At 34.8% G+C, this 17,641-nt stretch overlaps 1 protein-coding gene across 1 annotated transcript; it reads left to right on the forward strand.

Annotated features, from left to right (window-relative positions):
- The first annotated feature begins 4,380 nt into the window (after positions 1 to 4,380).
- Positions 4,381 to 8,467, forward strand: LOC107887128 (uncharacterized). Its single transcript, XM_016811276.2, has 5 exons — positions 4,381 to 4,798; positions 4,884 to 5,010; positions 6,105 to 6,396; positions 6,920 to 7,338; positions 8,228 to 8,467. Exons 1-5 carry the CDS (start codon positions 4,747 to 4,749, stop codon positions 8,337 to 8,339), a joined length of 1,002 nt encoding a protein of 333 aa, XP_016666765.1. The 5' UTR covers positions 4,381 to 4,746; the 3' UTR covers positions 8,340 to 8,467.
- The last annotated feature ends 9,174 nt before the right edge of the window (positions 8,468 to 17,641 follow it).

The following is a 17,641-nucleotide window of genomic DNA, read 5'->3' on the forward strand; positions in this document are numbered from 1 at the left end:
TAAAAACACAATTAAAAGGGCAGGAGTCGCCACACTATCACAACGTATTTATGGCATGTATAGTTAGACTCGTACACAAGCTATGTTAGTCTGAGAATCGACCAAATCGTAGCTCTGATACCACTAAATGTAACACCCCTTACCCGTACTTAACACCGAAATAGGGTACAACGCATTATTGTACTTGAACGCAATCAAACACACAAAACCGGACCATAAAATTTCATTCCAATTAAAGTCATTCAAACATATACATAACATCCCTTATACGGGCCTACGAAGCCCAAAACATGCATCGAGAAAGATTTAGAACTAAACCGGGAACTTCTGGAACTTTTACAGCACTTAGAAAATTTTCATGTTTTAGAGAGTCACACGCCCGTGTGGGCAGGCAGTATGGTCGCACATGCCCGTGTCCTTAAGCTCGTAAAATAAAATGCGTCCAATTTCTTTATTACCTAAGCATAGCCGATTCATATTCCCTCTTATAACAACCCACATTTTTCTTCAAATCACATTTTTAACACCTATTTTTACATGTTTTACAAACAAGTCCTTTTTGGTGTTTTCATAAAAAAAAATCACTTAGAAAAAGATGTTCATCTAACACTAAACTTCCATATTCCTCCATTAATAATCAAAATACATGCATGACACATGGATAAATTTTTGAACATAAACCCTAGCTCAAAGTAATGGTAGAAATAGTTGTATCATGCTTCAATGATCTTAAAAAATCAAAACATCAAAAGCTTAGTAAGTCCATATACAAATAATATGTAAAAGTAATAAACAATCAACATGTAAAAATATGGTAACATATATATAAAGATTTTTCTTCATTCAAACCTTTTTGCTTACTCATCATATGCTCATACATACTTGCTTATCTTAAATCGATCTTTATCAAAGCATTACTTATAGGTTTAGCGTACGTATCTGTACTCATCGTAGAGTATTGATAACCATACCTCTTTCATATGCCCTCCTCGGGACTTTCATTACAATCGTTACATTACCCGTTGAACACTCAAAATACTATTGGATACGCGAAAACCTTGCACATAAGTGCCACATATACAAACGTAGCTAAAGCTACCACATAACATGTAACACATCCATAATGAACTCGGACCTCTTAACGAGCTCAGATGTTACATGAATTGCATCCATCATAAACTCGGACCACTCAACGAGCTCGGATGCTCGCATCCATAATGAACTCGGACCTCTCAACGAGCTTGGATGCCACATATCTCACGAAACTTGGACCACTCAACAAGTTCGGAATCTCATACATATCACGAACTCAGACCGCTCAACGAGCTCGAATTGCTTAATTCCTAGTGACATGTCACTTGTATCCTAAACTATTCCTAAGGTTCAAACGGGATTTTCCTCACTTGCATATAGTATCTCCATCGTACTTGCTTGTAACATCGTGGTTAACGACCATGATAACATTAATGCTTTCATAACAATCAATAGGCATATAACTCATAATTACAATAAAATATTTATCACGTCATATTAAATCATTAAAACATACTACAATACCACATTATTTGCACATGTACTTACCTCGGTACAAAACAATAATAATCGAGCCTAGTCGTCGTATACCTTATTCTTTCCTCGATCAAGTCCCGATTCACGTTTTTCTTGATCTATAATGCCAAATTTAACTTATTTATCATTCACATTATTCAAACGGGTCCATAAATCATACTCTTGATTTTGACCCCTAAACTTTTACATATTTATGATTTAGTCCCTAGGCTCGTAAAATGAAATGCATGCATTTTCTTGATTACCCAAGCTTGGCTGAACCTTTTTTACCCTCATATCAGCCCATTTTTTTTATTTCACATTATTACTACTCACTTTTACACTTTTACAAATAAGTCCCTTGTTTAGGTGTTTTCACTAAAAATCACCTAATAAAATATGTTTACCATGCATCAAACATTCATATTCCTCCATAAATCATCAAAATACAAGTATGTCATGCATGGGTCAATTTTCATACATGAACCCTAGCTCAAAATATAGCTAGAAATGGGTAGATCATGTTACCCGAACTTCAAAAATGCAAAGAACATTAAAAACGGGGCTAGGAAGCACTTACTGTTGAGCTTGGAAATGTTGAACAAAACCCTAGCTATGGTGTTTTGTGATTTTCGGCATCCAAGGAGGAAGATGGACACATTTTTGGTTTGATTTTCCTTTTTTATTCTTTTAATTACCTAATGACCAAAATGCCCTTAGGGTTTCTCTTTCCAATTTTTTCTATGCATGTCCATTTTTGTCCAAAATTTTAGAAATTGGTAAAATTGCTAATTAGGACCTTCTAATTCATAATCTAATGCAATTTCATGCTTAAAGCTTCTAGAATGCAAGTTTTGCACTTTATTCAATTTGGTCCCTAAAATGCAATTAGACATTTTATGCATAGAATTTCTTCATGAAACTTTCACACAAGTATGCATTCATAACATAAACCTCATAAGAATCATAAAATAATTATTTCTATCTCAGATTTGTGTCCTGAAACCACTGTTCCGACTAGGCCCTAATTCGGGATGTTACAACTCTTCTCTTTTGAACAAAATATTTTTCTATTTGACTCCTATCTTATGTTTAAAACTAAAGTAGGAAGGCTAACTAAAATTTCAGTTTCAATATAATCGAAAAGAATATTTTTTGCTCATGCCGTTTTGGAAAGACAACTCATGTTAAACATGTTCTTCATTTTGATTCCTTGTATTCTATTTGTTTTTTGGGATTAAGGTTTTCTTGATTGATTTCTTTTCAATGTAACTAAGCTTCAAATTCCATTACCTAAAACCATTAATTGGCCATTCCAAGCCTACAATTCAAAAACCAATTCATTACAATCTTCTTTTCAATATTAGTTCTATCATATGTACACTAAATCTCACAGTGTCACAATCTTAGTGTTAGGATTACTATCTTTCTTTCCCAAATAACATTAATAGTTGCAATGTCAACAATCAAACCATCCATTTTATTTGTTTACAATAACATCACAAAAAAAACTAAACAACAACCCAAAATAAAATAAAAAAACAAAACAACTTCCATTGTTTGCCCAAAATAGAAAACAAAACAACCCCACACAATATAGATAATCAAAGCCCAACCAATATCTAATTAAACAAGGCTCAATTTTTGAATAACTACAACTCATTATTGGTTGGAACTTAAATGAAACAATGCATTTAAAAAACAAACTTTTGAACATTTCTAACTTTTTTCTTTCATCCACCGCAATTGTTGCTTTATCTTTTTCTCCTTCATCTATAACCATATTGCTTCTTCTTCATTTCACTATCAGCTACCATTTGTTCACAGCCTTCCCTGACCCTTTACTTACGCATAGTATGCAACATTCATCCTCTTAAGATTGTCATTATATCAAAAATGATTTTTTAGATCTAATTACATTTTCCATTTTTTTACATTACCATTTTTTTATCATTTCAATTAATAGAATGTTTCAAACCATAAATTCTAAGAATGACAAGGTCCACTCGCAACATCCTTTTCAACACCTTATAGAATTTTTATAAAACTTGATGCTAAATCTTTTGCAAACTGTTGCAATTTTTTGGGGAACAAAACTTTGGAAAAGGAGACACACCTTCTCTCTTTTCATTAATTGGATTAACTAGTTCCAAGTCAACAACGCATTTTTTTCACTTAATGATGTATCCTAACCTAACAGCTAAAATAAATTCTTTTTCTTTCTTGCAACCACATCCATTGATTTAAATTAGATACCATTGGAATAAGATCTTATTTTAGTCAATACCTTGAATTTGGCAACATTTTTCATTTTGGGGCCTAAACTTTTTTTTAGTTTAAATTAAGTTTTGAACTTGGCAATTGTTCTCACATTGGGACTTGAACTAGATAATCATTCCCACATTAAGGCTTGAACATTTTTTTTTCAAAGTTAATCCTTAAACTTGACAATTGTTCTCACATTGGACCCTGAACTAAGTCACATTGGGGCTTAAAACTTTTTTTTCTAAGTTATTCCTTGAATTTGATAATTGTTTTCATATTGAAGGTTAAATTAGATAATTGTTCCCACATATTGAGGTCTAAACTCCAAGGCTTTCAAGGTTAACTTGGACAAAAAAATTAAACCATAATGTGAAAACAATTATCAAGTTCAAGACTTGACTTAAAAAAAAAAGTTCATATCCTAATGTGGGAAAATTGCTATGTTCATGCCTAACTTAAAAAAAAAATTATACCTAAGAATAATTATCAAGTTGAACACTTTAACTTAAAAAAAAATTACCCATGTTCAGACCTAAAATAGTAAAACGATTGATAATTTTACGAATTGAAAATAGTAGACAAAGGAATCCGATTGGAGAATCAGTCGGATTATTACCGAAGTTATATATTTATTTACCAAAATTGAGCAACAGGTGAACAGTGTCTGGTTTATACAGCGTGTAAGAACCGGAAACAGGTCAAAAGACGGGAAAAAAGAAAGAAAGAAAGAAAGAAAGAAAACCCCTAAAGTCCCTTTCTCAAAACTTTCAAAATCAAAACTCACACTGCTAAAACCCTCACTCTCTTTAAGAGGAAGCGAGGGTCAAGTCAAATTCGAAAATCATCAAAACTAATTCAAAGTAAAATCCCACTGCCACTATAATTTGATCCCTAACCTTGGCCTTGAAAATGATTCGTATGTGAATGTGAAGGATGCAGGTTGTAAGAGGACGGATATTCTGCTCCAAGTACTCGGCTGCTCCTGGTTAGTCTCTCTTTTTTTTTTCTTTTTGTTTTAATTGGAAATCCACTTCCTAAACAAGTCTTCTTTTGTGGTTCCATTTTTACAGCAACATGGGTTGGTGTACGGCGTGGAAGATCATTTGCTGCTTCTCTCCCTTCTCCTTCTGACTCTCCCAAGCGAAAAAGAGTCTCAAAGGATGAACGTCGAGATTTGATCGAATCTTTTGTTAACAAGTCCGCTTTTCTCTCTTTCATTTTTTACTTTTTTTTTATATAAAAAATCCCTATTTTCTCATCCTTTATGTTTTTAGATTTATGTCATTATTGTTGTTATTATGTCACCTACAATGCTGTGGTTCTACTGAGGATCCTTTATGTTTGTAGTGCCCAAATTTCAACATTTTCTTATGGGTGCTATTCCTTCAAGAATCTTGTTGAGAAATACAATTCTTTTTCCTTTTTGTGTTGCTGAACAGAAGTTCTGCTATTGTTTTACCATGTATGTAATGTTCAACTCTTGTACACAGTCCTTTTTGAAACAAACAAACTCACACCGGTTAACATTTCCCTTCATAAAAGACCAGCTTCAACCACCACCAACAATTTTAGGCATCTCTTCATTAAAGTCTTTTCCTTATTTACCTTTCTCTTTTTGAATAAAAAAAGTGTTAGAAAACATAATCATGCAGATCAAGAGTCTGGCATGATATTTGTGCATTGGCAAATGGAAATTGTCTCATGACCATCAATTGCCAGGCTGGTCTTGCACGGTCAGGAAAGCTACAGTAATCAGAATATGCAAAATTTTCAGTGTGCATCAAAACATGCTTAGGGTTTCATAGTTCACAGCTTTTGGATAAAAATTATGATTTGAGAAAATCATCTTGTTGATCTGCAATATTGATATCTACGTCCTCTTTTTCTCTCCCTATGTCTTCTTTCCATTGAAGACAATATTACCAGTATTTAGATAAAATTGTCATCTGAGTAGATCATCTTCTTAACTGCAACTATGCCGTATAGATACTCTCTATCTCTTCACATCGTACTGCCATTGAAGACCATTCAGTTCAAATTGAAGAAGGTTAAACATGTTATTCATTCAGATGCAACAAGTATCTGATATGGATGGTGCATCTTTATTCTAACCCTAATTCAAATCTTGTCTTTGGACTGTGCCATGAGATGGAGCCATTTCTCTTGGTATAATAGTTTCCATTTAACTATTGGAAACTAAGATTGTCATGTCAAGTTTGCTCAGTTTGAAACTCTAACTCATTAGTTCCTTAATAAGGACACAATTAAGTCCTCCCATTATCCTTTTGCAGGTATAAATCAGTGAATGGTGGGAAATTCCCATCTGTAACTGCAGCTCAAAAAGAAGTGGGTGGCTCTTATTATGTTGTTAGGAAGGTTCTTCAAGAGTTGGAATATAAATCTAAAATATGCTCCTCAAACAGCAGTTATGAAAATTTATCAGCAAAAGCTGCCAATAAAGTGGATAAACCATTTTCTGTAGTTGAAGTGATCTCAACTGCAGTCCAAGATGACACTTGTGCAAGAGCTATGGATGATGTAAAGATGCATGACACAAATGACAAGCAACTGGAGGCTGACAGAGTAAGTACTCGTTTCTATATGCTTTATCTTCAATGATAAATGCAGGAATGTATTTCAAGTAGACAGAATATGCTCTTAGTTGGAGTTGGCATTTTTCTCAAGAAACTCCACAAATTTTATTGAAGTTGCAGTTGTAACTAGTATGGAATTATGGATTCCTTTCTTCACAATTTTCCTAGTTGAATTCAGAAGCTTTTCTTTTAATACTTCCTCATTCTTTTGTTTTCCTTAGTCACTAAATGCCAACAATTTATGTACTTATTCCCTTGAAATAATGCATAAAACTATGTTTTCAAGCATATAAAATGGATCTCTAATAACCTGATATTTTAAAATGTACTGTGTCCTCAAGCTCTTCTACTGTTTACAGGACAACTTTGTAACCTGCTGTCCAACTTTTCAAAAAAAAAAAAAAAATTTTAAGAATCCCTTTTAGTTTTATTTTCTATAAAGTAAATTTTACTGGTGCAATTGTGGAACCATATTAAATACCTTGTAATCTAATTTGTTATTTCATTTTCAGGGTAGTTGTCATGATTTTGTTTTGGAAGAAAATAGTGTGCTGAAAGTTGATGCTAAGGGCCTTGAGAAACAAGAGGATGCTAAAGTAGGGGGTCTTGAGATGGATGATTCTGACAATTTTCTAATATTTCCAGACAAACAAAAAATTGTCGAAGCTACTGATCAAGATCTTGAATCAGACAAGCTGTTTAAAACTGAATCTCAAGGTGTTCAATCTGAGTTTGGTGTAGTCAAAGATGATCTACCAAAAGAAGAAACTCAGATTGGAAATGAAGAGGGTGATAAAAAGGAGCAGGCTATATCAAAGGAGTCACTAGATTCTGGGAGTCCAGAGCCCAAGGCTGAGCACCACCCAAAAATCCTACCAGAGGAAAAATATAAGCACCACCCAGAATTCCTAGAAGAGGAAAAATATGCAAGGTAAGTGTTCTTTTTCCTCAACAGCTCAATTAGTGAATGAGTTGAGTTGCTATAGGTCATAGCTTCATGGATGACTATGGTGGTGTTGACATTATTTGGCTGATTAGAATGAGGTTTGAATATGTCCATAGTCTGTTTACCTTCAAATAACAATGATGATGATTATGACAATTCTATGAATGTTGTATGATGGGATCAAGGTTCCTTTGCCTAAGAGACAGAATATAACTTCCTCTTCAAGTTATTTGTTGGCTCTTTTATGCCTGCATGGCAGGTGGATGCATGCTGGATGTTACTTTTACCAAGTATCTGCATTTTTTTGGTAGAAAATGTCTTTACATGTCATGGCTCCACCATGAATGTTTCATTACATTTTATTCTTTTGCATGTAAATGACATTTTATCACTGTAATAGCTTAAATTCTCTATTGATTTAAGCCTTTTTCTTTTCCGCTTAATTCTTGGAAACATTTGTATATGTTTGATAGTCTTATGCTCTGCATTTGTTTCAATCTGCATTTGAAACTTGAAATAAAAGACACCTCATATGGGCATGTATTTTTCCTTGAACAGACAAGAAATTTGGCACATGCAGAGGGAACTTAATTGCATTGATATTTTTATGCATCTTCTAGTAAATTGATCTACATATGCCTGTTCTACTTAAACGCATTTGCAGATTTATATAATTGAAACCCTACAACTTGCTGTTTAGCCCATAAGTAGAACTAATTCTGGCCCTTGTTTTTATTAGTCCAATTACCTGTAGCATTTCATTTTAACATTTCAGTCAGTTAAAATGAATTTTGTGTGTGAATTTTTTACGAATTATCTGCCATTTCATTATTATGAGTTATGTTAATACGAAATGAATATTTCTATCATCTAGGAACCCCTCTAGTGAGCAGACTGAAAATGCAGAAGGTTCGAAGAAGTCAACTCTGTGGGGGAACCTTAAGTCATTTGCTGGTGGAATTATTAATATATGGAGAAAGCTGTGAATCTTTGTTGGCATCAGTGGGAGAAATCTGTAAATTTTATGATGGTGTCATTCAAACATTTTGTGAACTGAATGGTTTTTTTGGGAAAATAATGGAAATATACAAGATCAACCAGGGATTTTTTTTTTTTTGGCTGTATTGTTGTCTCAATTATATGCACCATGCGTTCCAGCCAGTAATCCCACTGTTGGGAAAATTTTAAATTGTAGGCAAAATGGTTATTAAATGGATGAATTGAAATTGTAATGTGAATGAAGAGAAAATAGAGGGACTATTAGTATTAGATATATGATCATGTTGAGGTTTTCTTAACTAATAATTTTGCAAGGTGACCTAAAATCTGATTAGCAATTGATAGGTTTAATTACTTTTGTCCTATTTTAAGGGTTTTCTTTTATTCGTTGAATTGCAAGTATGTGTGACTTGGGATACGGCGCAAAAGGATCCGAGTAAAAGAGATGGATGGGTGAGGAGATTTGTCTTTTTATGTTTTTAAATGTAGTTAATTTCTTAAATAATATATTAAACTTATGTTTATTATTTAAATTGTTGAAAAGTAAATAGAATATGTATTAACGTATTTCATGATTAAAATATTCTAATAATAAACATTTTCAAATATATTTATCAAATTTATGGTACAATATAATTTTACTTAATATTATTCAAAATAATAATTAATTAATAATTTTAATCATTCAAATATGATGCCAATGAAAAATTCCTACTTACTATTAAACTATTTGTACAAATTGTAAAAAAAAATACTAAATTCTTCATTATTCAAATTTTCTTTTATTTTCTTAATAATCAAAAAATTAGTCTAGATAATATATAAACAATACAGTTATACTTAAAGTAGCACGAATATTTATCCTTTTTTTTTATCTTCTCTTGCAAAACAATTTACATTTTATTTTTCTTCTATTTTCTCAATTTTCAGTTATACTGGGCGAAAAGAATGTCCCCCTTTTTTTTTTTTCTTTTTTATCTTTCCTGCCAAACATGAATAAAAAATATTTGTCTCCCTTAAAATATTCTAAGGTTCCATTATTCTATTCACCCTGCCTACCACCGAGATCTACTACTTTGCGTCACATGTTCGATTCGGAAATTTGTAAAAAATGCTAAAAATTCTATTATTGTTATAAAATAATCAAATAAAAAAATATTTAGAATAAATAATAGATCAAATCAAGAGAGAATTTTCTAATATCTCATTTCACTCATACAAGGGTTTCATTTATAATTCATTGTCATTTAATGCAACACATATAAGTGCTTCATTAACATAACTTGCATAATTACTTTCATAATGATTGAGGGAGTTTTATCTCATAAATGAAGAAGTTAGAATATGAACATCCACGTTTATTTGTAACATTCCCCCTTAGATGTCTACTAGAGAAAACTATACTTCATTAAATCTTTATTAGGAAAAGCCCTGTGGGATAAAAATTTAATGAAGTAAAAAGAGTACACAATCTACTATTACAAATTGACTTGTTAAAAACTTTTACCAAGAAAACCCAGTGGGACAAAACCTTAGTTAAAGAAAAAGATTGCTACATGTTTTTTACTCCCCTAATAGCAATATCACATTACAACTTTCAGTTGACGCATTCGAATCTTGTGTAGTAGTCTTTCAAACGTTAAAGTTGGCAATGCCTTGTAAAAAGATATGTTAAATTATTACTAGAATGAATTTGTTGAACTTCTATGTCACTTTTCTTCTCAAGATCATGAGTGAAGAATAATTTTGGTGAAATATGTTTCGTTTTGTCACCTTTGATGTAACCACCCTTCAACTGAGCTATACATGTTACAGTATCTTCGTATAAGATAGTTGACATCTTTTCCTGTAAAGGCAAATTACATATATTTTGCATATGTTGGGTTAATAATCTTAGCCAAACACACTCTCGGCTTGCCTCATGCATTGCAATTATTTCAGTATGATTTGAAGAGGCAGCAGCTAATGTCTTGTAACACCCCGTACCCGAGACCGTTACCGGAGTCGGACACGAGGGGTTCACAGACTAAATTCACTTATTTTCACAGTCCATTTTAAAAATTTCCAGACAGCTGACTAACTGCATCACTGTCACCTTAAAAATCATATCTTGAGTTCCAAAACTCGAAAATCAGTTTCATAATTTTTCCCTAAAACTATACTCATATATCCATCCACAAATTTTTTTCTAGAATTTTTGGTCGATCCAATTAGTACAGTTTATTAGTTAAAGTCTCCCCTGTTACAGGGTTCGACTATTCTGACCTTCATGCATTACGACTTGGATATCTCCCTGTACAGGGCTTCAATACTGATGCCGTTTGTTTCTATAGAAACTAGACTCGAAAAGGAATCTATACATATATGGAATGACTTCTAATTATCTCTGGTTAACTTATAATGAATTTCCAAAGTCAGATCAGGGGATCCAGAAATCGCTCTGGCCCTGTTCCACGAAAACTTAAATATCTCTTAAAATCCGACTCATATGATCGTTTCGTTTCTTCCATATGAAAGTAGATTCATCAAGGTTCGATTACATAATTTATTCACTATTTAACTCCATTCCTACTATTTTTAGTGATCTTTCAAATTCACACCACTGCTGCTGTCAGCATCTGCCTTTAGGGTAGACTTTACCTATTACACAGTTTCCATGATTCAACTAACCCTTTAGCATATATAGCACAAAGTATGATCATGATTAACCATTCCAATGGCCAATCATTGCCAAGCATATCCACACCTCTCAATAACCATATACATACAAAATGATTATAACATTATACTCAAAAATATATATAAGCTATTTTCGCATGGCTATCCAAATTTATACAAAACCGAAGGGTACATGACCCACAACAAAAAGGGTAGTCCTATACATGCCATTTCAAAGTTCAACCAAAAGTGTACCAAAAGGGGGTTTGATAGTGTGGACGACTTTGACTTCGACAATCCCGAGTCCTATAGCTGACGAACCAAAATCTATAAAACAGAGATTCAAAGAAACGGAGTAAGCATTTAATGCTTGTAAGTTTTGAGCCATAAAATTTGACACAACTAAAGTGTAACATTCATATGGCTAAACGGATAATTTCATATGCACAAATTCTCAATATCATACTTACTTCACATTACCAACCCTTATATTCATACACAAAAGATCAACTTAGCCAAAGGCCGGTAGCTCATTTATCGACTGAGCGAATACTATTTGTAAGGGATCAACTAAATCAATGCATATACGAGACATACCTCATTGCTGGGATTTTACGAGCATATTAATTGAAACTATTACAGCAAGGTCGCTCATTCCCAAGCCAAGTACCTTCGGGATTTAACCGGATATAGCTACTCGCTCAATGCCTTCGGGACATAGCCCGGATATAGTAACTCGCACCAATGCCTTCGGGACTTAGCCCGGATATAGTAGCTCGCACAAATGCCTTCGGGACTTAGCCCGGATGTAATAACTCGCACAAATGCCTTCGGGACTTAGCCCGGATGTAATAACTCGCACAAATGCCTTCGGGACTTAGCCCGGAACTAGTCACTAGCGCAAATGCCTTCGGGACTTAGCCCGATTATCATCCGAATATTCATGCACATATCAATAAATCATGACACGTTTATATCTCATTTTCATAATTAGAGTTCGAACACAAGTCACGTATTAAGCACTCCCATTTTTGGCTCACTAGCCACATACAAACAGCATAGTTTAGTTTGCTTTATGACACGATCTCTATGCACATACGGCTACCCGTCATACGTATAGACTAATTAACTCATCATATAATTCAAGTAGAATCATCATATCACCGTATATTTGTTATGCTCATACATCATGACTTAATCAAATCATAAACTAAGTCTCATTGCTCGAAAACTTACCTCGGATGTTGTCGAACTATTTCGATGGCTATTCGACCACTTTTTCCTTCCCTTTATCGGATTTTGTTCCCCTTTGCTCTTGAGCTTAATTTAACAAATAAATTGATTTAATCATTTGAGCATCGAAAAGAGGAACTCAAGGTACTTAGCCCATATATATATATACATTAGACATTAAAGTCACATACATATGAAATCATGAATCAACTCAACATATTAACCCACACTTCCTTTTAGCCGATTGTTTAAGCCAAGATAAAAGCATCAATATGCTTGCCTCTAACCGAATACATGCAACACTAATCTTCTTCCTATGGCCGAATATGCATGTCTATGTTGAGGCCGATTATATGCTTAATACTTCCTACAAGTATGGTTACTTGTATAGATTATATATCATCTTATTTCAAGTTCAAAACTCGGCTAATACGTATATATACACTAGTAATCAAATACTAACATTTTGCACTTCACCTTACTACCATTTCACATCTACTTTCTACCATGGCCGAATGCATCAAGACACCATACCATTCAATTTTGGTCATGGGTTACACAAAGAACTTAATGTGTAACTCAAAAATGCCAAAAGAAAATCCAAGAGTCATCAATCGCCATCACATGTATCATTACAAAGCTTCACACTTAGCATGCAAATGACATCAACACAAATCCACCTTAGCCGAAACTTAACTCATCTTCATGCCTCGTCACCACAACGTCAAACATCAACCAAGAAGACAACACCCATGGCCGAATATCATCTCCATCTTATAGCAAAGATTTAAACCATGGGCTAGGTAGAACTCAAACTAACAACTAAAAACATGCATGAATCTCATGGACAACATCAAACATACCTTAGTCTAGCAAACCACCATAGCCGATTTTCTCCAAGCTCTTTCCCTTCCTTTCTTTCCTCTATTCGGTCAAAGATGTTCAAGAATGAACACTTTTTTTTTGTTTTCTTTCTTCAATTCACAGCAATGGGGGGGAACATGGATGAGACAATTTTTTTTTCATCACTCCTCCCTTTGCATTATTATTTTATTACCCATACTCCTTATTTTATTTTTCCTAACATAAATCACTAACATAACATGTTTTGCCCATCACCCTTTGTCATGGCCGGCCACTAGTAATTAAATGGGGGAAACTGACATGCAAGTCCACCCCTTTGATTACATGCACTAATAGATCCTTATAGATTAACCTATCATATTTCAAAAGTGTCACACATAAGTCCTATTGACTAAATTCACATGCAATTTACTAAATCGAAGCTTAAAACTTTCACACATTCATTATCACATATTTTAGACAATAAATATCATATTCAAATAATTTGGTGACTCGTTTAGCGGTCCCTAAACCGCTTTCTGACTAGGGTCACTTTAGGGCTGTCACAACTCTCCCCCACTTAAGAAATTTTCGTCCCCGAAAATCTTACCGGTAAATAGGTTTGGGTATCGCTCTTTCATAGAGTTCTCGGGTTCCCAAGTAGCTTCTTCTATCCCGTGTTTGAGCCATAACACTTTTACTAAAGGAACCTTTTTGTTTCGTAACTCTTTCACTTCACGAGCTAGGATACGAATCGGCTCTTCTTCATAACTCATGTCGGATTGAATTTCAACCTCTGATGGATTAATTACGTGTGATGGATCAGATCTATAACGTCGAAGCATCGAAACATGAAAGACGTCGTGAATCTTTTCAAGTTCAGGGGGCAAAATCAATCTATACGCAACTGGACCAACTCGTTCGGAGATTTCGTACGGCCCAATGAATCTCGGACTCAACTTGCCCTTACGGCCAAATCTGAGTATCTTTTTCCAAGGCGAAACTTTAAGAAACACTTTATCTCCCACCTGATATTCAATGTCTTTTCGTTTCAAATCCGCATACGATTTCTGACGATCTGTGGCTGCCTTCAGACTTTCACGGATTACTTTTACTTTCTGTTCAGCATCCTTAATCAAATCAACTCCGAAAATTTTACTTTCATCGAGCTCGGTCCAAAACAATGGTGTACGGCATTTACGACCGTACAAAGCCTCGTAAGGTGCCATCTTAATACTTGATTGAAAACTGTTGTTGTAAGCGAATTCAATCAAAGGTAAATACCGCTCCCATGAACCACTAAACTCGAGGATGCAACATCTCAACATATCCTCAAGCATCTGAATTATCTGCTCGGATTGACCATCGGTTTGGGGGTGAAAAGCGGTGCTAAAATACAACTTGGTACCCAAAGCTTCTTGTAATTTCTTCCAAAATCGTGAGGTGAATCTCGGATCTCTATCCGACACAATAGAAGTAGGTACCCTGTGTAATCTCACAATCTGAGAAACATACAATTCAGCTAGTTTATCCATTGAAAAATCCGTGCGTACGGGGATAAAGTGAGCCGACTTAGTCAATCTATCAACAACAACCCAAATCGCATCTTTCTTACTTGCTGACAATGGCAACCCAGATACAAAATCCATCGTGACTCGATCCCATTTCCATTCAGGTATCATGATCGGCTGAAGTAAACCCGTAGGCACTTGATGTTCCGCCTTCACTTGCTGACATATTAAACACTTCGAAACAAAATCAGAAATGTCTCGTTTCATACCATGCCACCAAAACTGACGTCTCAGATCGTTGTACATTTTCGTACTCCCCGGGTGAATTGACATTCGGCTACAATGAGCTTCGTTCAGAATCATCGAAATGAGTCCTGAATTTCTTGGAACACACAACCGACTTCTGAACCTCAAACAATCGTCATCATCAATTTGAAACTCTGATTCCATATTCGGAACACATTCAGTCCGTTTTGCAGCCAATTCATCATCGACTTTCTGGGCTTCACGAATTTGATGAATCAATAATGGTTTGGCCTTTAATTCTGTCACTAACACATTATCGGATAGAACAGACAAGTGTACATTCATCGCTCGTAAAGCAAACAGTGATTTACGACTTAAGGCATCCGCAACCACATTAGCCTTTCCTGGATGATAGTCAATGACAAGCTCATAATCTTTTAACAACTCGAGCCAACGTCTTTGTCGCAGATTCAAGTCTCTTTGAGTCATCAAATATTTGAGACTTTTGTGATCCGAATATACATGGCACTTCTCACCAAATAAGTAGTGTCGCCATATTTTCAAAGCGAATACGATGGCAGCTAGTTCGAGATCATGGGTCGGATAATTTTTCTCATGTGGCTTTAATTGTCTCGACGCATAGGCCACAACTCGACCTTCTTGCATCAATACGCAACCCAACCCAAGTAGGGATGCATCACTATAAATGACGAACTCCTTGCCTGATTCGGGCTGCACTAGTACTGGAGCTTCCGTCAAGTGAGTTTTCAATTGTTCGAAACTTTTCTGACACTTTTCTGTCCATTCAAACTTAACATCCTTCTGAAGTAGTTTCGTCATTGGTGTGGCTATCATCGAGAAACCTTTCACAAACCATCGGTAGTAACCGGCAAGTCCCAAGAAGCTCCGAACCTCAGTAATATTTCTCGGAGGCTTCCAATTAAGTATGGCTGAAATTTTGCTCGGGTCAACTCGAATACCCGATGCGGATACCACATGACCCAAGAAGTTAACCTCTCTTAACCAGAACTCACACTTACTGAACTTAGCATATAACTGCTTATCCCGTAAAATTTGCAACACTAATCCCAGGTGTTCAGCATGATCGGTTTCATTTCTCGAATAAACCAAAATATCATCGATAAACACGACTACAAACCGATCCAAATACGGTCTGAAGATCCGATTCATCAAATCCATAAATACCGCAGGGGCATTAGTGAGCCCAAACGGCATCACTAAGAACTCATAGTGACCGTATCTCGTTCTGAAAGCAGTTTTGGGTATATCCGAATCTCGAATTCGTAACTGGTAATAACCCGATCTCAAATTCCCATATATATATACATTAGACATTAAAGTCACATACATATGAAATCATGAATCAACTCAACATATTAACCCACACTTCCTTTTAACCGATTGTCTAAGCCAAGATAAAAGCATCAATATGCTTGCCTCTAACCGAATACATGCAACACTAATCTTCTTCCTATGGCCGAATATGCATGTCTATGTTGAGGCCGATTATATGCTTAATACTTCCTACAAGTATGGTTACTTGTATTGATTATATATCATCTTATTTCAAGTTCAAAACTCGGCTAATACGCATATATACACTAGTAATCAAATACTAACATTTTGCACTTCACCTTACTACCATTTCACATCTACTTTCTACCATGGCCGAATGCATCAAGACACCATACCATTCAATTTTGGTCATGGGTTACACAAAGAACTTAATGCTAACTCAAAAATGCCAAAAAGAAAATCCAAGAGTCATCAATCGCCATCACATGTATCATTACAAAGCTTCACACTTAGCATGCAAATGACATCAACACAAATCCACCTTAGCCGAAACTTAACTCATCTTCATGTCTCGTCACCACAACATCAAACATCAATCAGGAAGACAACACCCATGGCCGAATATCATCTCCATCTTATAGCAAAGATTTAAACCATGGGCTAGGTAGAACTCAAACTAACAACTAAAAACATGCATGAATCTCATGGACAACATCAAACATACCTTAGTCTAGCAAACCACCATAGCCGATTTTCTCCAAGCTCTTTCCCTTCCTTTCTTTCCTCTATTCGGTCAAAGATGTTCAAGAATGAACACTTTTTTTTTGTTTTCTTTCTTCAATTCACAGCAATGGGGGAACATGGATGAGACAATTTTTTTTTCATCACTCCTCCCTTTGCATTATTATTTTATTACCCATACTCCTTATTTTATTTTTCCTAACATAAATCACTAACATAACATGTTTTGCCCATCACCCTTTGTCATGGCCGGCCACTAGTAATTAAATGGGGGAAATTGACATGCAAGTCCACCCCTTTGATTACATGCACTAATAGATCCTTATAGATTAACCTATCACATTTCAAAAGTGTCACACATAAGTCCTATTGACTAAATTCACATGCAATTTACTTAATCGAAGCTTAAAACTTTCACACATTCATAATCACATATTTTAGACAATAAATATCATATTCAAATAATTTGGTGACTCGGTTTAGCGATCCCAAAACCACTTTCCGACTAGGGTCACTTTAGGGCTGTCACATGTCTACTTTGTTGAACGCCATGATATGGTTGTACCTCCTCATGTAAATAAATATCCCGTTTGAGATCAACTTTTATGTTAATCTGATAAATATCCAGCATTAGCATAGCCGACTAATAGGGATTTTAAATCATTTGAATAAAATAAGCCTATATCAATGGTCCTTCTGAGATATCTAAATACATGTTTAATTCCATTCCAATGTCTATG

Source organism: Gossypium hirsutum, chromosome A03 (genome assembly GCF_007990345.1).
Source record: "Gossypium hirsutum isolate 1008001.06 chromosome A03, Gossypium_hirsutum_v2.1, whole genome shotgun sequence".
Lineage (NCBI taxonomy): Eukaryota > Viridiplantae > Streptophyta > Magnoliopsida > Malvales > Malvaceae > Gossypium > Gossypium hirsutum.